At 36.0% G+C, this 25,460-nt stretch overlaps 4 protein-coding genes and 1 long non-coding RNA gene across 7 annotated transcripts; 3 read left to right on the top strand and 2 right to left on the bottom strand.

Moving 5' to 3' along the window:
* Positions 1-2,160: 2,160 nt before the first annotated feature.
* Positions 2,161-3,277, bottom strand: LOC113474526. The gene is made up of 3 exons (XR_003396194.1): positions 3,195-3,277; positions 2,577-2,707; positions 2,161-2,295 (listed from the first exon to the last, which is right to left on the bottom strand). It is a non-coding gene; the product is annotated as an uncharacterized LOC113474526 (long non-coding RNA).
* A 1,042-nt stretch (positions 3,278-4,319) lies between these two features.
* Positions 4,320-13,683, bottom strand: LOC100175466 (protein transport protein Sec61 subunit beta). Its single transcript, XM_002129452.5, has 5 exons — positions 13,491-13,683; positions 6,268-6,415; positions 5,873-5,937; positions 5,234-5,368; positions 4,320-4,698 (listed from the first exon to the last, which is right to left on the bottom strand). The coding sequence occupies exons 2-5, from the start codon at positions 6,268-6,270 to the stop codon at positions 4,608-4,610; spliced, it is 294 nt and encodes a 97-aa protein (XP_002129488.1). The 5' UTR covers positions 6,271-6,415; positions 13,491-13,683; the 3' UTR covers positions 4,320-4,607.
* On the top strand, positions 6,495-12,088 carry LOC100180140 (splicing factor 45). 2 transcript variants are annotated; one of them, XM_002129226.5, is made up of 10 exons: positions 6,495-6,870; positions 7,065-7,172; positions 7,456-7,607; positions 8,007-8,137; positions 9,554-9,625; positions 9,921-9,999; positions 10,276-10,369; positions 10,603-10,749; positions 11,144-11,242; positions 11,544-12,088. In XM_002129226.5, the coding sequence occupies exons 1-10, from the start codon at positions 6,778-6,780 to the stop codon at positions 11,721-11,723; spliced, it is 1,155 nt and encodes a 384-aa protein (XP_002129262.2). In that variant the 5' UTR covers positions 6,495-6,777; the 3' UTR covers positions 11,724-12,088. The 2 variants fall into 2 exon arrangements, with proteins under 2 accessions (XP_002129262.2, XP_009859562.1); XM_009861260.3 differs by having other exon boundaries at positions 6,500-6,870; positions 9,939-9,999.
* LOC100177787 (flocculation protein FLO11) lies at positions 12,797-17,905 on the top strand. The gene is made up of 6 exons (XM_026835894.1): positions 12,797-13,772; positions 14,160-14,399; positions 15,186-16,343; positions 16,616-16,727; positions 17,132-17,202; positions 17,353-17,905. Exons 1-5 carry the CDS (start codon positions 13,523-13,525, stop codon positions 17,199-17,201), a joined length of 1,830 nt encoding a protein of 609 aa, XP_026691695.1. The 5' UTR covers positions 12,797-13,522; the 3' UTR covers position 17,202; positions 17,353-17,905.
* A 1,293-nt stretch (positions 17,906-19,198) lies between these two features.
* Positions 19,199-25,460, top strand: LOC100182427. Of its 2 annotated transcripts, XM_009861332.3 has the most exons (12): positions 19,199-19,386; positions 19,797-19,899; positions 20,233-20,367; positions 20,944-21,139; positions 21,489-21,639; positions 21,941-22,449; positions 22,793-22,908; positions 23,332-23,444; positions 23,539-23,793; positions 24,311-24,443; positions 24,958-25,086; positions 25,159-25,460. In XM_009861332.3, the coding sequence occupies exons 1-12, from the start codon at positions 19,369-19,371 to the stop codon at positions 25,299-25,301; spliced, it is 2,001 nt and encodes a 666-aa protein (XP_009859634.2). In that variant the 5' UTR covers positions 19,199-19,368; the 3' UTR covers positions 25,302-25,460. The 2 variants fall into 2 exon arrangements, with proteins under 2 accessions (XP_009859634.2, XP_026691687.1); XM_026835886.1 differs by lacking the exon at positions 19,199-19,386 and having other exon boundaries at positions 19,834-19,929.

Genomic DNA, 25,460 nt, shown 5'->3' on the forward strand with positions numbered 1-25,460 from the left:
TTAATCACATAATTAACAAAAAAGTTCATGGAAGCCGTTAGGATACGGTTTATAATTCTTTAAACGTTCTTTGTTTACTACCAAATGTTACAAGTAATTAATGAAAAGGTGTCCCTTCTTCCCCATCCTACTATTCATTATGTTCGCAGTCTTTCACTCTTCTTAAAACTTAAATACATAAAGTGGGCACGTTTGTTTGTTGATTTATTTTACAGCGATGATTCCAACCACGCCCAGGAGGCTGCTTCGCTTGTGGTCGTTGAGGTTTTTTTACCAGGACCTCTCGCCAGTAGCCCTAGTTATACCTGGGCCACAACCCTAGAAGGTCGAGGCACGCTAGGCAGCGATCGACGCTACCCAACGATTTTCAAAGCGCGTATAGCGATTGCGAAGTTGGCAAACACGCACAATACACACAACTAAATACTGCATCCTGGACTGACCGTCTTATAAACTGAACTTACACCTCCTAACACACCATCGTTATACGTGGCTTACCGCGTTAAGAGGCGTACTGTGAGAAATTGGACACAGGACACAAGAAATTGGACACGACACATACTTCTGACCTGACATTGGCTGATCCAATGAATTAAGAAATAAAAATATAAATGGGGTGAGCTGTAGCACCTAACCATTCACACCACATTTGTATGTATATGTATGATTAGTATGAATAAAATGTAGAAACTGTAAATTCTGAGTCACCATGATTGGACAGGCTAAAGTGAGACAATAATTGGATAAAAAGAGACCCAATAGTCAGATAACTCCCAGGGTTACTGCCACATCATTGGAGTAGAGCTTGCATAGAGGTTACTAACACACGTAACATCTGTACGAAATCAGTTCCCTTTCATTGGCATTTTTGCAAATATAGGAAAAAAGAAATGTACCGAAAACAAAATCGGAGCTCCGCGCAACGTCAAATTAAAAGAAAAAGCGCCAGCGAGTAAAAAAAAAACGAAAAAAACACGTGAAAATCGGTACCGAACACAAAAAGAAGCAAAATTGCCAATGATTGAGAATTAATACGCACATCATGTAGCAAAACGTCATGCAAGCCTCTTATCCGCGGCAAACGGCAACTCCATTCAAATGACTGAACAAGTTAGACATAGTATTTAGAAATATACCTTGTACACATTTTAACTTTAATTCCTTAAATACCAAATTACAGTTTATTCTATTTTGAAATGCCGACACCATGGATTTATCAGAATAACAGTTCACTTCGTTTATAGTGTAAGTGTGTATCAATATATACAAAAACACCACAGTCCCTCAACACCACCATACCCCCACCCCATACAACAAGCACGTGTTAAGTTCATAACAACACAAGTATTCTCTACGGGCCAGTATAATAATAATAAATATTAAGAATCGCTTTTATTTCGCCGCCGCAAACCGTCGCATAGCGTCGCAATAACCGGTTGTTTACGAAGTGGGGAAACCGCATAAGAACGGATTTGGGAGCTAACTATATCTTGCTTTAACCCAAGATTAAGCGACCGCGTCGAGTTTGCGACGCATATTCGCGCTATAGTTGTCGATTCAAAAAAGGAATGACAACATAAACTGGCACATGGAAAAATAATTAATTGGTTAGTTTTTTAGGGGACCTAACATGGGCTGATATTTTTAGTATTTTTATCCCTACCCTAGTCGCAGGTTTGGCGCCTAATTGTTTTGCAGTTGGAACCCACCAGCTTTCGCTGACCGGACTTTTAACCAACCGGCGTGTAAGGTTTACGCAAACCAGGACGGTCTGCTGTATAGGCCTGGGTGCAATGACACGTGTTGTGTCGGCCTGGTGCAGTGTCCCAGTTCTGTCTAACTTAAACTTTCTATCAGCGATCCCTAGTTATAGCGATGCCACTTCTATCTATCTGATGCCGACTGTCCGGCCTTGCTGATAAGTGACACCTGAGAGAAAAGGTTAAGTTGGAAATCTGACCTGCGCGCACCGTTCTTTTGCGGGTTGTTTACACACATACACACACGCACACATGGAGAAGTAAAACCCAAGAATCCGAACCAAGTTACATTATACTATAACGTGTACAAAGGCGGACTTTAATCTTTTTTTCTCCATATACCTTCCCCACACAACACACGATGCATCACATAAACATTCAATTTTGAACAAGCATCCAATAAGTATAAGGGACTTTTATGCTACAGCTCACATAAGTTAGTATTTACATCGACTAAGAATAAATCCTAGTCTGGGTATGCTTAATGGCTCCATCTTCGTTCTTGAGCTTTTCGTTTCTTCTCTGTCTCTCTTTTCTGTAGAAGTAATATGACGTCAGCTACGTTGAATAATTCGCTATTAACTAATACATCAAGTATAAAGTACATAAATACACGATGTTATTTTTTTATAATTTCTTTTTTACTGTAAACACAGGTATTGTATTGTAATTGAACAATATTGTAAACGAATGTTTAAAACGCAACAATGAATGCACAAGTGCAGATACCGATATACGACCTTTACTTTGTGAATCGTATAAGATTTACAGCTTATTTAACTTGTGATAAAAGTATTAACTCATGGTTTAATATACCTTCGTCCTTTCTTCCTTCAGCAGTTCTTTTGTTTCACGTGATATTCTTAATTATTATTTGCTCATAGAACCTGCAGCGGAGTGACGTCAGTAGACTGTGACGTCAATTGTGACGTACTGTAACGTCATATCTGTGACGAATTTTTAAGTTGAAAATAAACTAAAGAATTGAACATTATTAATATATAATGTCGTAGGTTTGGGAAGATGGGACACCTTTTCATTTTATTTTCTCGTCCCATTTGGTAGTAAACAAAGAAAAATCAAAGAATTCTAAAACTTTATTCCCACGACTTTCATAGACCGCGTTGTTAATTGTTTAAAACACGATCAGGATATTCGAGTATTATGTGCCAAAGGTGTCCTATCTTACCCAACAGTACTATACATGTCGGGGGCAGTATGGCCATATTTTTCCCCACACTATTTATTAGAACGGAAATAAAAATAACTGTTTCAGCTATAAAATATTGCCGTAATTTGGTATTACATTAAGTTGCGCAATTTATAGTAACGGGCTAACATATCAAAATAATATGCGCTACGAATTAAATAATGCGCTTTAATTTGCAAGCAGCGACACGTCGGAACGCTCGGTATATAAAGATACAAACTCACTTTTAACGTTGCCCGTTGCCAATTCGAAGCTGCATCGGCGTCTGCTGTGGCTCAAGGCATCATCATTCGTGAGCGAGATAACATTGATGTGATTTGAACACAAGACTTCGGTCTGTATTGCTTCAGTGTAGATTCAAATAATTCAAATTTTCAAAGATTTTAATTTCAAACTAGCCAACTGTAAATCAAATGTTATAATTCACACAACTAAATAAATGCATTATACTCCTTATGTATTGCATATTAAATACTTAACAGTCCTTATCGTAATCCAGATTCCCTCACTTTACTACATTATAATTTTAAACTGCTTACCGCTCGTTCCCAAATAGTTCAAATCAAATGAAGAAACCAAACCCAAAACTCACGTGCGCCAAAATGTGCCGCTAACGTGGAAAGCTGGAACCTGATTGGTCAATTGCTGGGAGGAACGCTGAGAACTTGCGACGAAAAACGCGGAATGAAGTTTGGGCGTTTTTAAGCGCCCAGTGTTGCCATTATAAAACACGAGTTTGCGAGTTTAATGATAGGATTTGATAAGCAGTATGTTAAGATCAGGTAACACTGAAGTTTATTTATAGTAACGACGGGTTGTGCAAATTACAGCAATAATTATTTTACGCATACAATAAACTTTCCAAGTCACAATATATATAATACTGTGGGGTAAGATGGGACACCTTTAGCACATAATACCCAAATATCTTAATCGTATTTTAAACACTTAACAACGGTCTATGGGAGTCGTAAGAATACAGTTTTATAATTCTTTGAATGTTCTTCGTTTACTATTAAATGAGAAGTGAAAATAGAATGAAAAGGTGTGCCATCTTCCCCCGCCCCATTATGTATTATTAGACTACACCATTCACAAGACTGTCATACAGTTTAGATTTATCAGATGCCGTTCTTCGTAGTGAGGGGAGGGGGTGACTTGACCCTTAATTTCCAACACACACCGATTTCCCATTTTGGGGTTTGGAACGACATATTTAAGTAAGACCTAAGTCTGTGTAATACTGTACAGAAATGTAACCCGCTAGTTTTGTGGAAGTGCTGTTTTGAACCATACGTCGTCCATTGTAATTTTGTATGGATGAGTTACATATGGCACACTCTATTTTCTTGGAAAATTGTATTTTCACAACAAAACAACCTACATTTTATTATACAATTAAACTCAACATTTGTCTTTTATTGACACCCTCGGAAAAAAATTAAAAATCAAAGTTTTAACAAAATCTTGATCTTTCCAACAACAAACACCATTAACTATTTTATTTTCTTATAACCAAGACATTATTTGCATCAATAAGGCAATGATAAGTATGAAACTGGTCCAATAGCATTAGTGAATGCAAATAGTAGCAAATATCGCAAAATAAAAACATCAGATTGCACTGCATGGTTGCTTTACATGGCCTTGGTGTATTTTCCCCAAATATGAAGCATAAAGACAGATGCGATAAAAAGAAGGCTCATCACAAGTACTGGAACTGGACCTCTGGAGAAAAAAACATGTAACTTTATTTAGCTGCGCCAATTCTATAAGAAATTAGGGGTGAACTAAACAACGACAATAAGACATTTGTGTATATTAAAACATATTGCAGGTTATTCTTTGTGGTTGCACCTGTTTGTGAGCTTAAACAAGTGATAAATATGCAGTTTGTCGTATATTATCCTGTTTATTACAGCTTTGGCTCATTCTCTTTTCACCAGTACTTAACACACCGGGGATGGCATACTCGGCTACCTACTAAACTAGTCGCCGCCTAAATTTGATTTTGCTTTTTAGTTGCCCGACTAAAATTTTAGTCGGCCGATTTTGACCGACTAACTTCTGTAATGAGTAATTCACAGAAACTTAGTCGGCCGACTAAATGTGAAAAACCACCAACTAAATTTTGGTCGGCCGATTAAAAAAACCCGGTAACCAGTAGTTTCCGCGACCGACTAGTTTAGTCAGTAGCCAAGTATACCACCCGGCACACAAAATTTTTAACTGTAATTAATTTAATGTTTAACTGATAACTCACACTTTAAGCCCAGGTGAGTCCTCGCTGTAGAATCTCCACATAGTACTTCCTGCACCACTACCACCACCGGGGGTGCTCTTTGCCCTCGTGGTTGGTGTCGCTTTTCGTTGCCTCACTGTGGCTCCAGTGCCCGCTCTGGAAGATTGAATTGTTTTATCGGAGTTTATGAAATTCAATGTAATTGGACTATTTATAGACTGTAAGGTGTATAGGGCTATTCCCTATATGATATATCAATAAATTAAAATAATTTAGTGGGATTGTACGGTTCTTTTATTCTAAACACCTTACTAGTCTCTGGTTACAAAACAAATTACCTAACCAGAATACCCATTAAACAACTATCTTGGACAATTAATAGAAAGTGAATTATTAAAATTATTGTCATCACCCATATTCCAAACAGTTCTATACGAATAAAACTTAAATGTGTAAAAACACACAAATACAATATGGCGCATGCCAAGTAGATATTTATTATTTATTCACAAACACACATATGTGGTGACGTGTAAGCGGGCATGAGGTGTATGAAAACATAACCTTTATAATCAAATGACTGTTATTGTCCCGTAAAGATAAATAAGTTACATTCGTTCAAAAAAAATTACAAATACTATGAACATTATATCTTAATACCTTGGTCCAGATCTACCAGGAGATCGACCACCACCAACTGTAGTTCCACTTGCTGCTGCTAATGCCTGTAATGTAAAGAAACATATGAAACAACTGTTGTTTATAATACGTGTATAATACATGTTATTGCTGAATATGGTTGAATTTTATTTTTTGGTGTTTATTTTAGGAAAAAAACATATTATCTATATTTTAAAACAGTAATGAAGATCATATTAATTAAAAAAACGAAGAGAATGCAATTAACGTTAAGTAAAATATAAGAATCATGTAAATAATAAAGTTTTTAAAATATACACTGAAACAACTTATTTGTAACATGTTCTAATGACAGAAGAACGACATACTTTTGGTAAGTATCAACAAAAACAAACAACAAAAGTATCAAAACTTACCATTTTCTTTAAATTTGTCTTGCTATCTCAACACAAACTAACTCTGTAGCTCACGAAGTTTGTTAAGTGAATGCCAATTTGAGAAAGCCGAACACGTATCGTTTCGCTTGGATGAGAAAAGACGTCACTGCTTCCGCGTTTCCCACGGCTACGCACCGTTGAATAACGAGAGCGTTAGAAAAAAGGGAATTAAATTTAGAAAAACGAGAGAGAAAAGAAAAAAGCCAAAAAAGTTGATTTTATCCTCGAGGCATGAACGTAGATTTTTAATAGCTGGTTTCCTACGATTTCTTTTTTGTTTTATTAAATATATGAATTTTTGTTTTAGAAATACAAATTGCGAGATCTATTAGACAAGGAGTGAAAAAATCGCAACCAGTATCCTATTATAAATCATTGAATATGCCCACTAAAGACTAGCGTTCTGCGTACCGTATACGTCATTCTAGGATTGAAGTATAAGACGATTTTACGGTATTTTTGGTTTTCACCATTTGTGTAACATCAAAGATGTCCCTCTACGATGGATTGGGCGTTGATAACACTCAGGGCAAAGCAACTGGATGGTCACCTAGTTTTCAAATGCTAAAAACCCAACTTCAAGTAAATGCATTTTCTTAAACTTTAGTATGCTTGTATATAAGTTGTTTTGATCACATATTACAATAGTTGCATAATGGTTTAAACATATAATTTTTATGCTACAAGCATACACCTTCTAAAATTGCCACTTTTTCCATGTTGGTTCATGTCTATATCTATTCAGCAAATGCAATTAACCTGTATGCATCCTGCAGGCCCGCAAAGCAACACTGACAAAAGCAAAAAATGAAAAAGGAAGATTGTCATCTTCTGTTGCCCCAGTGGTTGACTTCACTAAACTAAGGCAGGATGATACTTCATTGGTAAGATTCCGTAAGAACCCTGTGTTTCTTAGCTTTTATAAGTTACTAGCTCGGTGGTGCTACCATTCTGAGCATACATTCGTTCATGCAAATGATTTTTATATGTAGCATACTACTGTAAACATTCAAAAGTTTGATCTATTTAGTAATTTAAAAAAAATGTTATTTTAATGTTTAGTGCCCAAAAAACTTTTTTTGTACTTTTTTCTGTACTTATTCCAGTTAACATGGTCTTTATTATTATATATTTGTAGAGAAATTTATTTTTTTGTTTGATGAATAGGAGGATATGAGAGATGCAAAACCGAGTGTTTTTCTTGGCGGTGAAATACTTGAAAAGTTCGCTGACGAATATGATCCGTTACACCCCAACGATTATGATCACATGACCAAAAAGGACAGAGAGCGGAAGGAAAATCAGCAAGATGCTGGGAGGTTGGCATCGTTGTTTTTATTTGGATCATATTAGTACAGAAATGACTAACCATGATTGATGGCTTTCGACATGCCTAGAATGGAGTTCTAAAAGGACTGAGCTCTGGTCCGTGAGCACTTAGTTTGTTTGGTCATTTATATTGTCATGGTTCAAAACTTAGTGCCTTATACTTTTATCCAACTTATCCACTCGACTATCATACAGCAACTTAACAAAGTTTAGCCCTTAGCAGAGAATAAGGCTGAGTTTGATGCTCGATATCATTACACCGATAAGTTTAAGATACTTAACCATTGGCAAACTTGAGCTTAAGTCTTAGAAGTGTCAGGAGTTCTAATAAATCATGATGTACGACCTCCCCTATGAAGAAAAGCTTAAAACCTTATCTTTGGATACAGGGATCGTGAGCTTGAAGAGAGGAGGAAGAGAAGAGCTGAGAGACACGCTAAGAAAGGTCCAGATGATGAACTTCCTCGTCCCATGGGATTTGGAGATGAAGTTGATTTTGAACGAGAGAAAAAGAAACGAGGTATAGTTATGGTTTGTTGGGTTAATACCTTATAGGAGTTACACTTCTGCATAGGCGTCGAGTTTTGAAATGTAGTGCAGAGGCGAGCCTATTATGACGTAACACAATCGTGACGTCATAACACTTCGGCGTTTCATTGACGTTATTTTACGCTTGCTCAACGCTGGACGTCAGTGTTACGCGTTGATCCTTTCCCCGTGCGTATTTGCAAGATTGACCGATATATAAATCGTTCGTTCGAAGCGACGTGCTTTCTACTTGACCTTTACGTGCGTCATAGTTTAACGTCCATGTGCGTCGTAGTTTAACGTCCACGTACGTCGTAGTTTAACGTCCACGTGCGTCGTAGTTTAGCCTTTTCGCGCGTCGTCGTACAAAGGCAAAGCAACACATTCAATGTCAGCTACTTAGAAAATGAAGAACAACCAACGGGCTAAACAGACGATATTAGTCTACTCTAAAGTTTCTAAACAATGTAGGCGGTAATAAACAACCTAAATATGTTCCACAAGTAGCACTGCTGTATATTTACGATGTTTTCCTCAGCCAAGCAGCATAATTATTACGAAATAGTAGGGATTCACACGTGGATTCATTGCCTCATAATAGCGATTGTTTGACCTGGTAATTAATTACGAGATAATAGCAATTCACACGTTGATTGTGTGCGTCATAATAACGACTGTCCCCTTGATTATTTAGCCAGCGGGAGCTTGAAAACAGGTTTGAAGTTGAACGTTTGCGATCAAGTAAAGAATTGTTCCATCTACAATGAATACTTTCATCTACAATGAATATTAATCTAACTACCTTTATAATTTAACAACGATAGATCAACAACGTTTGTTTGAACCTGGTTTAAACCAAAGTGGTTTAAACTAACGTTACTAACCTGTTCCAAGCATGATTACCGCATGTTCAAAGTGACGATTGTGACGTAAATAAGACAATTACGCATACGTAACAGCTATATAACAGATTCTGCACATGCGGTCAACGCATGCCTAAATATCCGTTCTCTTATTGTCACGTCGTTAATTTTGATTTTCTTTACCGCAATGGTATATTTTTATGAGAACAATACGAAAATATTAATAAATTTAGTAAAAATAGATATTTTTTGTTAATTCGTGTACGGAGGCCGCCTCCGTGCCATTATTTCCTACGTAGGCGCCGCCTCCGCGCCTACGCGTACTCGGCGCCTATGCACTTCTGTATATTTAACAAAATCTAGGGGGACATTGTTAAAATGCAGTTCATTTAGATTTCAGAGTCGTTAAACAAACTTCGTTGGTTATAGTGTAAACTTATTCTGTCACTCCTGTTAAATCGGATAATATGGTAGTGATGGCACCCGCAACATTACATGGTGCCTAATGGTTATCTTCTGTAATATTAATTTATATTTATTCCTAGTTATGGGAAACAAAGTAGCGATCGCACCGCCCACTGTTCTTATTGAAGCCGACAAGCAATCTCTTCCAACAGGTGTGTATGCTGTTTATAACATGTTTGTGTTATGTTAAAAATATAAACTGGTCGACCTGTAGTATTTTATGCGCTTAAAATATTCTACAGGTTGTATTGTATATTAAAGTGAAAAATATCTTTAGAATAGTTTTTATTTTACTTGTAATAATAAACACAAATAAAATGCAAATATAGATGCCATTGTTATTTGGTACATTTGAAAACAACCCACATTAAAAGTCTAGGTTCCAGAAATAACACTTGTTGCATTACGTTAGCTTTTAAAACCATTGCAAAGATACTAACAACATAGGTATGGCTCCTACCTCAGATCGATCAATGTCTCCCCCACTGCCAAGCGCTGTTGGAACTCAGTTTGCCAGGAATCTCGCGTAAGTTGTGGTTCTAATGTTTTTTTCAAGGATTCCCTTGGAAAATTGGCCAAAGAAATAAGTTACACTTACACCAGTGCATAGTATTAGGAGAAGGCAAATAGGCTATTTTTTGGGTGAATTTTTCCTAATTTTAAATGTATGTTGTGTAAGTTTGAAAGTTATCTGCAAAAAATTTAAAAAAAGTTATCTGCAAAAAATTTAAAAAAATTACTATTGTAACAATTATGTGTGGTATACATGAAAAAACATGACTTATTTGTCGATATTACACAGTGGATCTGTTGCGCATAAAATCATGGCGAAGTATGGATTTAAGGAAGGGCTGGGTCTCGGTAAAGACAACAAGGGAATGAGTCATGCACTTCAGGTTGGTTGAAACACAATCTAATGAATCCACAATACCATTATAGTAGTAATGCTGGGGTCTCTGGCGTGACATATGTTATAGCACCTCAGTTAGCATAAAACAGTTTTTACCCTTATTCTGTCTGTACAAACATGCACAGCCAAAGTGTGTTGCACTTGTCAGTTTGACAAGTGTGAGTAACTATTTTAACAATGTCACCCAATAATTCTTCAATAATTTGAATTTGTTTTCAGATCGAGAAGACGAGCAAAAGAGGAGGAAAGATCATCTCAAGCGAACAGATTGAACAACAACTTGAGGAAGAATATAAAAAAGAACAACAAGAAAAGAAATCTGTGACGGATCTGCTCAAGAATCCAACTAAAGTTATTTGTTTAAGGGTAAGTTGAATAAGTTACTACAATGTAATGTTGGAGTATTGGTTTTGAATAATACCCATGGGGTACTGGGTAACTAAGTGGGGCAGTCGTACTAGGAGTAGGAGGTGCACTGCAAACACCTTATGCTTATCGTCAAATATAACATGCATGTCATCTCGTTTACCGAGTTATATACAGTTCATGTCATGCATGTGTTAGTATAAAAGGGTTCCTTTGGCAAATATATGATTTTGTGAAATTTTTGAAATGTGTTTTTGGACAAAACACTTAATGACATCCTGATGAAGGAATATTGGTTGTTTGAGAAAAACAATTGCAATTGCAAGATCTCACACTGATAATAGTAATACACCTAGTGGTAACAACATATTAACACATATATGTTTAAACACAGAACATGGTTGGTCCTGGTGAGGTCGACGATGATCTTGAAGCGGAAACAAAAGAAGAATGTTCCAAATATGGAAGTGTTAATAAGTGTCTTATATTTGAAGTGAGTCGGATTGTAAGGATATTATTTAAAATGATTCATAACAACAAGGTCTACATAATACCTAGTCCTATACACAGCTCGATTCAAAATACTTAGATAATACCTAAACCAAAACACACCCAAGGTTTAAAATCCTGTAGCTGCACCTTTCAATTAATACATCCACCAACCTTGTGTAAATACCATGTCAAAAATATTGTGGATACTTCAGCGTATGAGTACTAGAGTCTATGCAACAGTGTGTCTATCTTATTATAACTTGCTCAACAAATTATTCTAAATACCGCCAACGTATTAACAGATGCATGGCGTAACAGAAGACGAAGCGATCCGAATATTTATCGAGTTCGACCGAATGGAATCCGCGATTAAATCATTGGTTGATATGAATGGACGTTTCTTTGGCGGCCGAACCGTCAAAGCTTCGTTTTATGACGTCGAAAAATTTAAATCATTTCAGCTATCAGACCCAATTACGTGATGTGTTGCGTCATAATAGACATTGATGTAATCGTCTATGGGACAATGACACGATAATACGTTATATTATATGTATTGTGTTTATTAGCACTGGCGTATTGGACCAAGTGAAAACGAATGATCTCGTTTTAAAACCCGTATTCAATCATTATCGGATTAGAATACAAACAACGTTATTTTAATATCTTTTTGAATGTAGTGTGTAAGATTTACTAAACAAACGGTAAATCGTGGCAAATTATATATAGTACTGTGGCCTGTGGGGTAAGATGGCCCTGGGATACTGTTACCTCCTAAATCACTCATTTCCTAATTCTGTTACTGTATAGTTAACAACGATTTCAAGAGTCGCGGGCTACGGTAAAATAGTTCTTTAAAAATTCCTTGTATGACACCAAATGGTACGAGAAGAGAATGAACAAATGAATTATATTACCCCACACTGTTGTACATACGCTAGTAGCTATCGGCATGAATTATTTCAATGTAGGTCGTTTTGGTGTCTTCCACAAAACGTCTAATATATGCGAGTATGTTTTCACCATGCGGGCGACTGGCTAGACAGGGATTCGAACTCGCAACCGTCTAACTATACAGCGACTATGCGTTTCTAATGTTAAACTGACCTATAACGAATCAGACGCGGGTACGTTATTTACATGCAGCTAATTGCGCACGTCTATTATATACGAATAATGCATTAGATCAATATGTGCAAAGTAAGCTGTCATAGTCTGTACAGTGACAAGTATAATAAGATGATATATTTTTTACCCTTATATAAACGAAAGCAAGATATTGTAAAGTCGTATTTTGGAACGAGTGTCAAGATGCTGTATATATATACAGTTCTATATTGGCCGTGGTTTAAATATGAGAAACCATATAGAAAAGGTTTTGGACCAATGCTAGAATAATTTGTGCAATACATACGCCATATGTGGTTGCGTCGTTAGGTTAACAGTAAATAGCAACAATCTTATCTCAAATCTAACCGCTTGAAATGAGTTTTATGCATTATACATATCGTGAACTTAAATCGATGAAAAATAAAGTTTTTTGTGCATTTTTACCCGACAGTTTAATGCATGAATTTTATAACAGCCTAAATACATTTATTCGTGAGTTCATTCAACCACGGTCAAGGCAATCAGTAGTGCAGGACGTTGGTGCAGGCCAAAGACAACCATTACGATAGTGGTTCTATGTGTTAAACCCCTGGATTCGTTCAGCAAACATAAAATATTAATATGACAGTGGCTGCTTCTGTTGTTTTAGGAGCGATAGAGATTTCGTAGAATTGTTTTTTTGGTGTGCAAGCATTGCGTAAGTCGGAAATATACGTGCATACACGAACATCATGACCAAGTGTCATAACTGTGAATCAGAACTCAAATATCATACTAACAACAACGTTAGTCGTATGTAGTAAGTGACAGTATGAGTTGATTGACAGGTCAATTTATACGTATGTTTTACTGCGGTGGACAATTTTACTACTCGAAAGTAAGCGTAACGTTTAATACAGGTCACTATGTATATATAATATATGTCTTTAACAAAAAGAGTGAGAATGAGGTGAATGAATACACCATGTGTGCCTTTAATGTATAGAAAGACGTCTATGTTATATAGCAGGGTAGGAGAAGATCGGACACCAATACCCTAATTGTGTTTTAAACATTCAACAACGGATGAGTACACACCAAAAAACATTACAATTATCTTGCATTAGCAGATGTAGGTTTTAGATCTAACGTATCCTTACCTTGGTATGTTGTCTGCTTCACTTCTAGGCATATGACGTCATCATCACGTCATTACTACGTCATTATGAAACTTCTTTACGTCATCACATCCTTCCTATTCGCGACGTGTGTAGCCGAGACATGGCATGAACTTAACGGCGTGGAATATTTCATATACAGAGGACAGAAACAGAACTTCAGCAGTGCAGAATCATTCTGTGAAGAGAAGAATGCGAGTTTGGTTTTGATCAAGTCAAAACAAATTCAGGATTTTCTGGCTGAAAAAATTGGCAATTCTACCGGTTAGTAACTATAAAACACCATAGCATCATGCTTTGACTAATATGGTCGGGACAATCATACGAAACCATCATAGCGACATATTTTAAAATATTACGATTTACTTCTTCTTAATTTATTTTTGTTCTTGTAAACGTATTAGGAATAGTTAGAGTTACGATAATATTGGTAACAATTACAACGACTACACAATAATTAACGCGATAATTGGCGATAAATAAACTTTAAATTAAGTTATCTAAAAATAACTAAAAAAATAAACACTCGTCTACAAAGTTGTATATATGCGGTAACTCGAAAGCGGGCACCAGCTGTATGAATAAAACGCCTGCACAGTTCCCCGCGAGGACAAAAGTTACGTTTATATTATTTTAAAATATCACTTATAGACCGACCACATTCGTTCTACATTGGGTTGCTACGTATCAACGGAACAAAACATGGTTTCCAATGGATAGATGGGACTCCTCTAACCTTCACACAATGGAGAAACCGTGAACCGAACAACAAACTGCAGATGGAGGATTGTGTGCAGATGGGGAGGCGGGGACGACTAGATGCTACATATAGTTGGAATGATATGCCATGTCACAGTAATACAAAGGTTATCTGCCAACGACCAACTAAAGGTGATTATCAAACGGTAGTTCAAATAGTTTACTGGTGGTATCGAACAAAGTGGTTATAGAGCGGTCGAAACAAAAAGAACCATATTTGAAAGAGGCACTCGTGTTACAGCGAACTTGTTACTCCGCCACGCGAGGTGTACACTATTGCTAATCGTATGATGATTAAAGCTAGCCGTTTTAAAATGTGTGTTTTATTTTTTTACACCAGACAACAGCAAACTATATGGTAATATATATACTTACAGTGTTCTGTTATGCCCCAGACAAACCTAATTAAAGCGCAAAACGAAACTGTCCCATAGATCGTCATAGCCAATGGTTTGATGCCAATTGTGCAGTGACTAACTTAGTATATAAACATGTCTACTCACGTTCTTATACGATAGACGAGTACTAACGTAAGATGAATCCAATATAGCCATTTTCAGATAATTAACTCTGCAGACGTCTGTGCGTTCCAAAACAGTGCAGTGCGTCTTAACCACATTTTAGTTGAAAATTTAATGAGGAAAATTTCACTGTCAAAAGATAGTTTCATTTCCTTTTGGAAAGAAACAAGTTTGGCAACCGCTTGGTCGCGCTGTTTATTGGATTTTTACGGTTGTCGGTCGACTTTGTTTAAATTTCTGACACGAAACAACGTCCGTTTTCGCTTGTGTAAAAAGTCGCACACGAATAACCTTTTACTGAACCAAACTTATCCATAATTAAAACATGATTTAGGTAAATATAGAGCAGCAACGCATCTAAAATCCAAATAAACTTAATTAATTATTGATATTTCAGAAAAAGTCACAACTTCGAGTGTCATCGTTACAAGTGCAACAACGGTAACAACCCAAGTTTCATTGGATGAAAAACTTATAAAGAGCTCAACTGTCAAAGATGGAACGGTATTGCCAAATACTTCAGATACTGAAACCTTAACAAACTTTCCTACAACCAGCAATCCAACCACTTTATATGGAACGTTAGTTAAGATGAGCACGGTTGAAAATACTCCACCACAAACAGATCACACAAGTAGTTTTTATACCGTTGAATTTAACCCAACGAGCTCAGAACCTTTACCAACAAGCACAATAGACGGTAAAATTGAGACGGTAAAATTGACAACCCAACAGATGCTACGATCAAGTACCAAGACGCAAACGATTCCAGCATCGACTACTGTTGGCACAACTAGAAAACTTATAGAAAATCAACACACAGACGAAACAAGTGACCCTTCTACGCAAAAGAATCCAGCTACAACACCTTATATAAGCTTGCACCACGAAAAACATACCACAACTCCACAACAATCCGAATCGACAACAACAGAAGCATCAACGCACATTACTGAGCCAGCTACAACTGCAAGCGTGTCTTTAGATAAAACTAGAGATAAGCAAACGGAAAGCCCGACTACATTTCGGACCACTATTCCAGCATCTACAACAGTAGTTCCTGATACAACGCAAGTCACAACGAGCTTTTATACGTTGTCAATGCGGGCAACGAAATCTCACACTACACCGACGATAGCTATTCTAGATACACAAGATGATACCACATTGTCTCCAACGACTACTACGACACAAACAACAACGACGGCTCCACATATTAGCTCTGGTGTGGTGGGCCATGACATTTCTACACAAACACAACAAGCAAAAACAACTAATGAGAATATAGTGACAACACATTCAGCTACAACCAAGCAAACTATTGTTCCAAGGCCTACAGAAATAATTAGTACAAGCAGAAAAGTTACAAGAAGAATAAATCAAGAACCTTCAACAATTGAAAGTCTATTGAATACAACATCAGCAATACAACAGGCAGCACAAACAAATAAGACACAAGCAACAACCCATATGAACGAAGACTTGCCCAATGCTGGAGCTAGAGTTATGGTGACTGCAATAGAAGCGAATAATTTAAACATAGCAGGAGCTGGAGGTGAATACTAAATATATATTTTAATCGGTTGCATATAACATTTAAATCCAACACATACATCATGATTTTAACAAGCATAACTCAACCAAAGAAATATTTAAGATATATATATATATAGATTTTTCCTGGTTTTTGTTTTACAGCGTAAAATATTGGTGTTATCTATGTTTACTTTAATATGACAAAAAATATTTTTACGAAATCACATTTATTCATCTTTTGAGGATAACAGGTTAAAATAGATAACACTAATAGTAAATTGCAACTTCCAGGTTCACCAGAACAATGTGACTGCCCACCCTACTACATAATCGGTATTGTTATTGCAATACTTGCGATTATTGCTGCACTTGTTATTCTAGGGATATGGAAAAGAAAGGAAAGGTAAAAAATAAACAATAAATGAAAATCATATTTAATAGTGAGGGGATTTGCAACAAAAATGTCCACACAAAACAACAATGCAGTTGCAAAACTATCTTAACCTACATAAAAGTTTAATTGGGTTGGTATTAGTCCTATTTATATACCACCAAGTGCATAATATAACTTATGGCATTCCCAGATACATGCTTTTATTGTTAATAAACAGAACAATATTAGCCTAAACCAATCAACCAAAATGTATTTTAAAAACAATAAATAAAAATTTAACACCGCTTGAAAAAAATGTATTTGTTAGAAGACTAGGTATTAGACCGTATAAAATAGCAGGTCCTAGTCCTCTCATTAAAAGATCATTATACTGAATGCATTTATTACAAAGTAACTGTTAAACTTTCTATCAGAAAACGAATGCAGAGAATTGATGAAGAACGCGAGGAAAATCCGCGTCATTTATACAATGAACAATATTAAGGTAATATCAAACATAAGAAACAAATGAGGTTTATTCTTTAAAGTAAAACATAACTTCATTTTTTAATTTTTTTTATAGTTTTGCAACAGCTTCTTTACAAATGATTGCTATAACTATTAAATATTAATTTAACAAACTATATTGTTTCAGGACAAAGACTTTTTTATGGTCGACCTCAACATTGATGATGTAATCACTGGAATAGGTTAGGTTTTAATACCAAAGTAGCAAAAAATATATGTTATACGCATTCTACTTTTACAAAATGGCATATTGTATAAACACCCTGAAAACAATGTATTTTCAGCAGCTGAATTTAGCTCCTGTGACTCATTTATGATACATGTTTGTATATAAACGATAAGCCTATACACACATAAGAAACTAATTAAATTAGAAACAAAATACTCACCGAAATAAAACTACAATCCAGCTAATTAAGCTAATAGGACATTAAATACACATACACAAAAATAGATGTATACACTAACATACATATAGATGGATGAAACACTGGGCATAAATATCATACATATAGAGATATACAGATAATATAGAAATGGTGTAAATAACCTAATATGCTTCTTATTTTACATTAATGTTGTCGCTTATTGCTTTATCTTACAGTTCCTTGTTGTCACTGTTTAAATGCTATGTATATTATTTTGCGTGTATGCCATGCCAAATAAATGCTTGTATTGTACAACGCGGAGTTATTATTTAATCAATAGCTTGCTCTTACCTGTTAAAATAGTAATACGAAATAAACAAATCAAACTTCGCGCAGGGTATTCCCCTTATACAAAAAAGAATCTTAAAGCAGATACGATGACAGACAAAAGCTTAAACTTTAAAACATTGTGACTTCATCAAAATCATTTCAATTGACATAATTTCCTAATTTATTTTCAGGAAAATTAAGTAATTACCATTGCAGCCATGCAATAGGAGTTTGCACTGCGACGTGCTTATAGTGGTCGACTCCTGCCAACGATATGTAGACCATTGGTCAGCACTCGTATAATGTAGGTGACCTTTGAAACAGGGTAGTAAAGTAGCATGTAAGTGGCAGAAAGTCCCAAAGCTAGCGTCTATTTAAGGTGTCACGTAAAGCAATTTCAATAAAATCTAACCACTTAGATATTCTGTGTCCATTTTGCTTTAGCTTCTCTAAATTCGGATGATCGGCCCTTAGCAGACGTACTCAAGCGACAGATGCGCAAATAACGTGTCGTCGTTAATTATAAGACATTGTAGCGAGCAGTTGCACTCAACCAATGGTAAAGTTCGTCCCTTATTCACTTAAGTGCCACAAGGCGAAGTTTTTTTCTTTTGTTTTGGATACAAAGAATCCTACAGTACTGCTTAGTAATTGGGCTTCGTTATAGGGATAGGTATGGAGAATTCAGTGTTCTTTTATAACACATAACTACGTTTTTAGGTGTGAGAATATGTTAACAGATATCAAAAATATGTTTATAATACATAGGGTTATAAAAACAAACGAAAATATATAAAAGTAAAATAGACATAAAAACAAAAATAAAAAGTTTTTGCAAACGTATAAATTTTGGAGTACCGCATGAAACTATTTTATAAAAAGCTTCATTTAGTTTGACTTATCAAATCGGACACCAAGAAGTTATGTTTGAGTTGACTAAATAAGCGTAAATAATTAATGACGAGTCGTAGGAATAAGACCTGTTGTGTTAAAGCCCCCCGCTGACACCACACAGTTAACAATTCAGTTTTCAAACACTCTTTTGAGGTTTGAGGTTGTAGTTTTGTGAGTGGGGTGCTCAACGTAGGAAATAAAGGTTAACACGTACTGAACCAAACGTTCCAATTAACTTTGTATAAATTATACTACGAAACTAGCGCCGTAATGGCTTGCTCTAGTGAATGAAATGGTGCTGATAGAATTAGACCATTTAAACCTAAATTAAAAAAAACAAGCACGTTTGAAATTGGTTAAAATGTAAAGCATTATTTTTGCAAAGATAATTTTATTGAAGAATATCCAGTGACTAATAAAATTTGTCCTTCTATATTTGATTCCGCGATATACAGAGTTTAAAGATTGTAAAAAGTGAAAGAAGAACAACTCTGTATGTTGCAGATATTAGGTTAAATAGGTAACAGAAGAAACCGACGATTCTAAGACAAATGAAGTTATCTATACTTGTAAGCTGCACATAGGCTACGTATTTTGAGTAATAAAGATATATTTTCAATACTATTTTTTCATTGGTTGCGCCTACCGCTTTAAAAGATAAGATGTTTTTGGAACGACTGCTGTTATCACACTATAGTTCATGTTTCCGTGTTAGAAGAAACGAGTGTGGTTATATAGTAGGATGGGGGAAGATGGGACACCTTTAGCATATAATATCCAGATATTCTGATCGTGTTTTAAACAATTAACAACCGTCTATGACAGTCATAAGGACATAGTTTCATATTTCTTTAAATGTTCTCTGTTTACTACTAAATGGGACGAAAAAAAATGGAGTTAAAAAGTGTCTCATCTTCTCCCATCCTACTGTATTGTAACTACGGGTGACGCTATGGTAACCTAACTACAAACGTCATAGATATTTACGCTTGGGTGGACGCATGTGATCTCAACAACATGTCCAAACGTGACGTCATGGGTTGAAAACGGGGACATGTGTCTACATGTGGACAACAGAAATGGTAAATAAATAAGAAATTACATTTAAAATGGTAAGTTGAAGGTCTTTGCGCAAATTGAGCCGAATGTAGGAAAAAAACTATTTTCTGGAAACTTTCAGTTATAGGACTTCAAAGCGTATCTTCGAATAAAGAATAATGCTGACAACAATGACTGTAATTTGGTTTCGAAATGTTTATTCTAGTCCTTGGAACTTCAAGCAACTTACGCACGACCGTCGTCTGTATATTGCCAACGCAGGTCAAACTTGCTGAATCACTCCAACTTTTTAAACATGCAAAGCATGCACAATACGATTCCGCTAATACAGTAACCTGCTTTATGTATTTTCGCAGCGAGTTGGCGTGTGTCTGATACATCTTGCAATTTGTCGGGTGGTAGACTTGCAAGAATAAGCAACATCACAGAACAATCAACCTGGTTAAACTCTTCTGCTCAGTACTGGATTGGAGGTTTCGTGGCGGCTTTGGGTAAATAAAATATATAGTAGGGTGGGGAAGATGGGACACCTTTTCATTCTATTTTCTTGAACTGTTTGGTGGGAAACAAAGATCAGTCAAAAAAATATAAAATCGTAACCTCCCAACTCCCATGGACCTTTGGCAATTGTTTAAAACAAGATTAGAATATGTAGATACTATAAGCTAAAGGTGCCCCGTCTTCCCCCACCCCACTATATAACGCATGAATAAACGGAACCTGCTTGCTCTTATGGCGGGTTAATAACAATCGTTACTGCACGAGTACTCATATGTGGTAAACGAATAAATTTTCAAATAGGACGATAGTGGTAAAGTCAAGCTACAAGTCATTCCTTTAACTTATGGGAGGGTGGGGGAAGACGGGACACCTTTAGCACATAATATTCAATTATCATAGTCGTGTTTTAGACAATTAACAACGGTCTATTAGAGTCGTGAGAATACGGTTTTATAATTCTTTGAACGTTTTTTGTTTACTATCGAATGAGAACGGAAAACAGAAGAAAATGTGTCCTATCTTTCCCCACCCTACTATATCAACAATAACGATGTATTGACTTCCAGTTTATCCAACGTATTTCGATCGCTGCATCACCGGTCACGCTCGTGGCAATGACGTATGCTACCACATAGTGACGAAACCGATGAAATGGTATGACGCAAGCAGCTATTGTGACGAAAGTGGAGGGAGGTTGGTACAAGTTAAAGATGAAGCAAACAGCAGATACATCGCCAATGCGTTGACCGAAACTCTAAACAGGTAAATCTACTTCCGAAACAAACAAAGCGATTATTCCGCATCGTATCGTTAAAAAAACTTAAAATGATGTCTAAATATGCGTCACAACTACCATGTCATGTTTATCTATGAACATCCAATAACTAAAAGGGCAACCAGCATATTCTACAGAGATTGGGGCCAGTTTTCGTCGGTTCAACATTGTCTTCATGTATATATACAAATGCTGTTAGTGGCAGTCCTAGCATGAAGTACGTATACGGCTTGGTTTGCCATGGGTTCTATGGGGGAATGGCAGAGTTGGCCCATTAGCCATCACAAGAGTCTTACACCATCTTTTTAATATAAATAACCAAGAAACCACACACAGATCATCGGCTGCGGTTAAATACTGGATAGATGGGAAACGAAGCGACGAGTTTTCTGAAAACTTTCTTGATCGTCAAGGTAACTTGGTAAACTACACCAACTTCGATCCGTCGCAAAAAGTTAAGGATCTACAAGGAGAGCTTTGCATTGAGGTGAAAATGAAGCATATAGGTGTTGTTTATGTTAATAGGTAGAACGTAGTCCCGTTGGTACTGTTACCCATACGTCCAAAGGAAAGAAAGATGTTTCAATGCGGAAAAGGTGGGTTTGTTGTGTATGGTTCATTTCATTGACCAGTGGCAATCACACATACACCGCAGTTCAATTATTAAGTCAGTTCTAACTTAACTTCAATGCAAATACAGAATATTAATTGCTCCAACAGAATGGACAATAATATTGGAAAGAGCACCTAACACTCAACACTGAACTAAATTGCAACCCAATCCTCAGGTATCCTTAGCCACATCCCAACCATCAACTGGATCAGGTTCAAACTCTCCTGATAACTTCGGTTACGATCCTTATTATCACGAAGCAGGTCCTCCACTGTTTAATATGAAGCCATGTACAGCATCACGGATGTTCCTGTGTGAATATGATCTCAAACCCTCCGAAACTCCTCTGGATGATGCAGGATCAAATAAAACTTACTCTCCTTCTCATGTTGGATCATGTGATGACATCATCATGCTCTCAGCTCTCTCTAAATCCATCTTGTCATCCACATCAGGAGAAAACAGCAACTTATGGACAGAAAAAGAAAAATCCCTACTCTCTCAATTCACAGGAATAGTATCCGGACATTACATTACAGCACCGTACAAAGACAACCACAATCCATCAGCCCCCGGTTTAACTTATGAGTTAAAGTATTGTAATATTCAAGAAACTAAATCAAAACTAAACATTCCAAGTTACACACCACAGCAAAAGTTGCGCCTTTTTCTAGCTTTATACAGGTAAGAGATTGATATCACACAAAACTAAAGGTTGCATTACACTCACTGGGCTACATGACTTGATGTCAAGCCAGAAAATAGTTTCATCTAAAACAGCTGAGAAACAAAAAAAGTCATTCATAAAATGCCAACAAAGTGTTGGTAAAACTGATAAACAATGGAACTGGGAAACTGGTACAATAGTTTCCACACAACTACTTAAAAAAATCCAGAACACTTTTAGTCTCATCATATTCATGGAGTTAAAACTTTGTGTTTTACGAGTTTTTGTTGTATTGCAAACACAAAAACTGATATAACATTACGTATCATTGTTCAACATACCATTATATTCCTGCATTAGATGGTCCGAACTTGAAGGTGTTCATAGTGATGGAATACAGACATTGTTACACGACAATCAGTTTAACTTTAATGGGAACTCCACATTCAATGGAAGTTGTGTGTTCCTTTATCGAGGTTTGTTTATTTTTATGAAAGTTATATGATTTCAATGAAAAGTCTGTTATAAAAAATTAAATGACATTATCAGTTTAGTGGTCACACAACACTTTCGAATATGAAGTTATTGTCCAATAGTTGACACTGAGACAGCTTAAGCAAAAAATGTCTAAGCCGACCAAAGTTATGTCTACATATCTGCATGTGTTTAATAAATGCAACTAGAAATATATAAGCCACGTATAGCTTTATTCTATGTGAATAAGCTCCTACAGGGTTCCCAAATGGACCTTGAGTTTAGGCTAGCCATTAGGCCTACACCCCACCTCTCAACTATTTAAATTTAAATAATTTAAACACAGAACAAAGGAACTACAAATGATTGCAATTAGGTTTCATTCAGGTATTAAAAAAACAAATATAACTATAACTTCTGTTTAGACCACTGGTACACAGGGCCATGCTGCAAACCTCGATATTCTATGTGTGAATATCCACCAGAGGTTGCTAAAGAGATAGCAAATGAACAAACAAAAACCAAAGAAAAAATTAAGGTAAGTGTAAATTTTAGACTACAGCGAGATCGGACAGGAAACTGGGATACAGTCTAGATTTGGTCCATTAACCTCGATTTATATAAACTTACAGACTATCAGCGATGATCTGAAGGATGTCACCTCATCTTTAAATGGGGCAGACATCTCCTTCTCCTCTGAATCATTTGAAACTGCTCTTGGAGTCCTTCAATCCATAGTGGAAATCACAGAGGAGCACAGGGAGGAGGTTTTGGAAGATACATCACTTGAAACCCTGAAAGATATGATGACTGATGTGTTATCACTTGTAGATACCTTGAATAACGAAGATATAATGTCAGACTTGGAATCTTTTCAAACTTCCGAGGTAAAATATTAAAATGCAGACAATACCTAGTACCTACATTATTGTCCAATTTAAACTCTTTAAAATTAAATTACCAATCATTATCATTAATTGACGATACTATCTTAGAAAATAACATATACATACATACTTTTGTCACATGCTTTCTGTTCTTAAAGATTCTAAGTAATTAATGCAAATATGAATAAACAATTTGTAACCAATTTAATATATTACATAAGATAAATAAAAATTAAAAGTCAAACATTCAAGAAATGAATTTAACAGCAGTTAAAAATATCTCTCTTTGACTGAAGTTAGTGTGTCAACTGTAAAAGGTTGTTTTGAAAGAATAATTCCCTCTAATAAAAACTACCAACACCTCATGTGAACAATAACTGAACCTGAAATTGAACTTTTGAATAAACTAACAATCAGACCTGTAATAATGGATTACCTCATAATCTCTACCATTGTTATTCAACTATTGTTCAGGTTCCGCAGTTATTTATTATTAATGAAGTTTATTTTCACACAGATGGACAACAATGTAAATTTCTTTGTCACAATACAAGCAATAACATCTCTCAGTGACATCATAGCTGATTCTGTGACGCAGGAATTGGTTGGAAACACAGTCACAAAGATTAGTTACCAAACAAACTCAAGTGGTAGTTTAAACTAGTGTTCTATGAATAGAATCATATTCAGTCATATGTTAATTGTGACACAAATACAGCTCTTTTACATAAACACATTTTTATTACGCAACATGTAATGAAAGGTTTTTATTTAAAAACAGTTTTGGGTAGTTAAGAAGTGAACTGGTCCAAAGGGAAAACAATGACACAGCAAACAGAAGAAAAAATATATACGCATTAAATTTCTGCAAAATACATTTGCCAAGATATATTGGTAATTGGTATACCCAAACATATTAAAAGTTCTCAGCCAATTTCGACCCAACACCGATTTGTATTGCTCACCAGAACCATAGCATGCCTTCAATCAAGCACATGCTTTTACAAGACAATACTAACTTTCTGATAAAAAACATGTATGCACAAAAATGACTGCGTTCGATTTGTTACACTTAAACAATTTTTCGATACTATGACGGTCCGTGCCACCTACACAGAGAATTAATACATTAGCACGTGAAAAAATAACTGTTATAACTTGCAGAAGTCCACATTCTGTCCAGTAAAGAACTTGAGCTATTGGAAACAAATCAGCAAATGGTTTATTCTCCAAACACTATTGCTCCAGGTTCAGAAATCACTATATCACTACCAAGTCATATAAGAGAAAAAGGTAAGCGTATAAAGATAATGCCTTTTATTATTAACACTATGCACGAAAATATATATCAATATTCTGTTGCAGCAAACCAGAAGAAAGTTTCAATCGTCTATGCAGCATATTCACCCGATTTATATCAAACAATGGATACAATGACAGTAAAGATGACACCTACAATGGTAACTGTGCTGAATATGTTGTACAGATATGTTATTGCTACAGCTTAATCAAGCACTACATATGTATGCCCCATGTCAACAAGACATTTCTGGTTATAAGTAAGATCATGCGGCGCCGTGGCGTAGTGGTTAGCGCGCCTGCCTGTAACCATTAGGTAATGGGTTCAAGGCTCGTCGCTGCTACCATTGTGGGCGTATGTGTCCTTG

The sequence above is a fragment of the Ciona intestinalis genome, chromosome 9 (genome assembly GCF_000224145.3).
Source record: "Ciona intestinalis chromosome 9, KH, whole genome shotgun sequence".
Lineage (NCBI taxonomy): Eukaryota > Metazoa > Chordata > Ascidiacea > Phlebobranchia > Cionidae > Ciona > Ciona intestinalis.

What these genes read in the sequence shown, in the direction of transcription:
- LOC100182427 (XM_009861332.3), top strand. An exon ending in AGGTTTCGTGGCGGCTTTGG is followed by an intron (nt 20,368 to 20,943) that starts GTAAATAAAATA and finishes ATTGACTTCCAG; the next exon opens with TTTATCCAACGTATTTCGAT. An exon ending in AAGGAGAGCTTTGCATTGAG is followed by an intron (nt 21,640 to 21,940) that starts GTGAAAATGAAG and finishes CCCAATCCTCAG; the next exon opens with GTATCCTTAGCCACATCCCA.
- LOC100180140 (XM_002129226.5), top strand. Translation starts at nt 6,778, where the DNA reads ATGTCCCTCTACGATGGATTGGGCGTTGATAACACTCAGGGCAAAGCA. An exon ending in TGCTAAAAACCCAACTTCAA is followed by an intron (nt 6,871 to 7,064) that starts GTAAATGCATTT and finishes TGCATCCTGCAG; the next exon opens with GCCCGCAAAGCAACACTGAC. An exon ending in GAATGAGTCATGCACTTCAG is followed by an intron (nt 10,370 to 10,602) that starts GTTGGTTGAAAC and finishes ATTTGTTTTCAG; the next exon opens with ATCGAGAAGACGAGCAAAAG.
- LOC100177787 (XM_026835894.1), top strand. Translation starts at nt 13,523, where the DNA reads ATGACGTCATCATCACGTCATTACTACGTCATTATGAAACTTCTTTAC. An exon ending in AAACATAGCAGGAGCTGGAG is followed by an intron (nt 16,344 to 16,615) that starts GTGAATACTAAA and finishes TGCAACTTCCAG; the next exon opens with GTTCACCAGAACAATGTGAC. An exon ending in ATATGGAAAAGAAAGGAAAG is followed by an intron (nt 16,728 to 17,131) that starts GTAAAAAATAAA and finishes ACTTTCTATCAG; the next exon opens with AAAACGAATGCAGAGAATTG.
- LOC100175466 (XM_002129452.5), bottom strand. An exon ending in CCTGGTAGATCTGGACCAAG is followed by an intron (nt 5,369 to 5,872) that starts GTATTAAGATAT and finishes TCAATCTTCCAG; the next exon opens with AGCGGGCACTGGAGCCACAG. An exon ending in GACTCACCTGGGCTTAAAGT is followed by an intron (nt 4,699 to 5,233) that starts GTGAGTTATCAG and finishes TTTTTTCTCCAG; the next exon opens with AGGTCCAGTTCCAGTACTTG.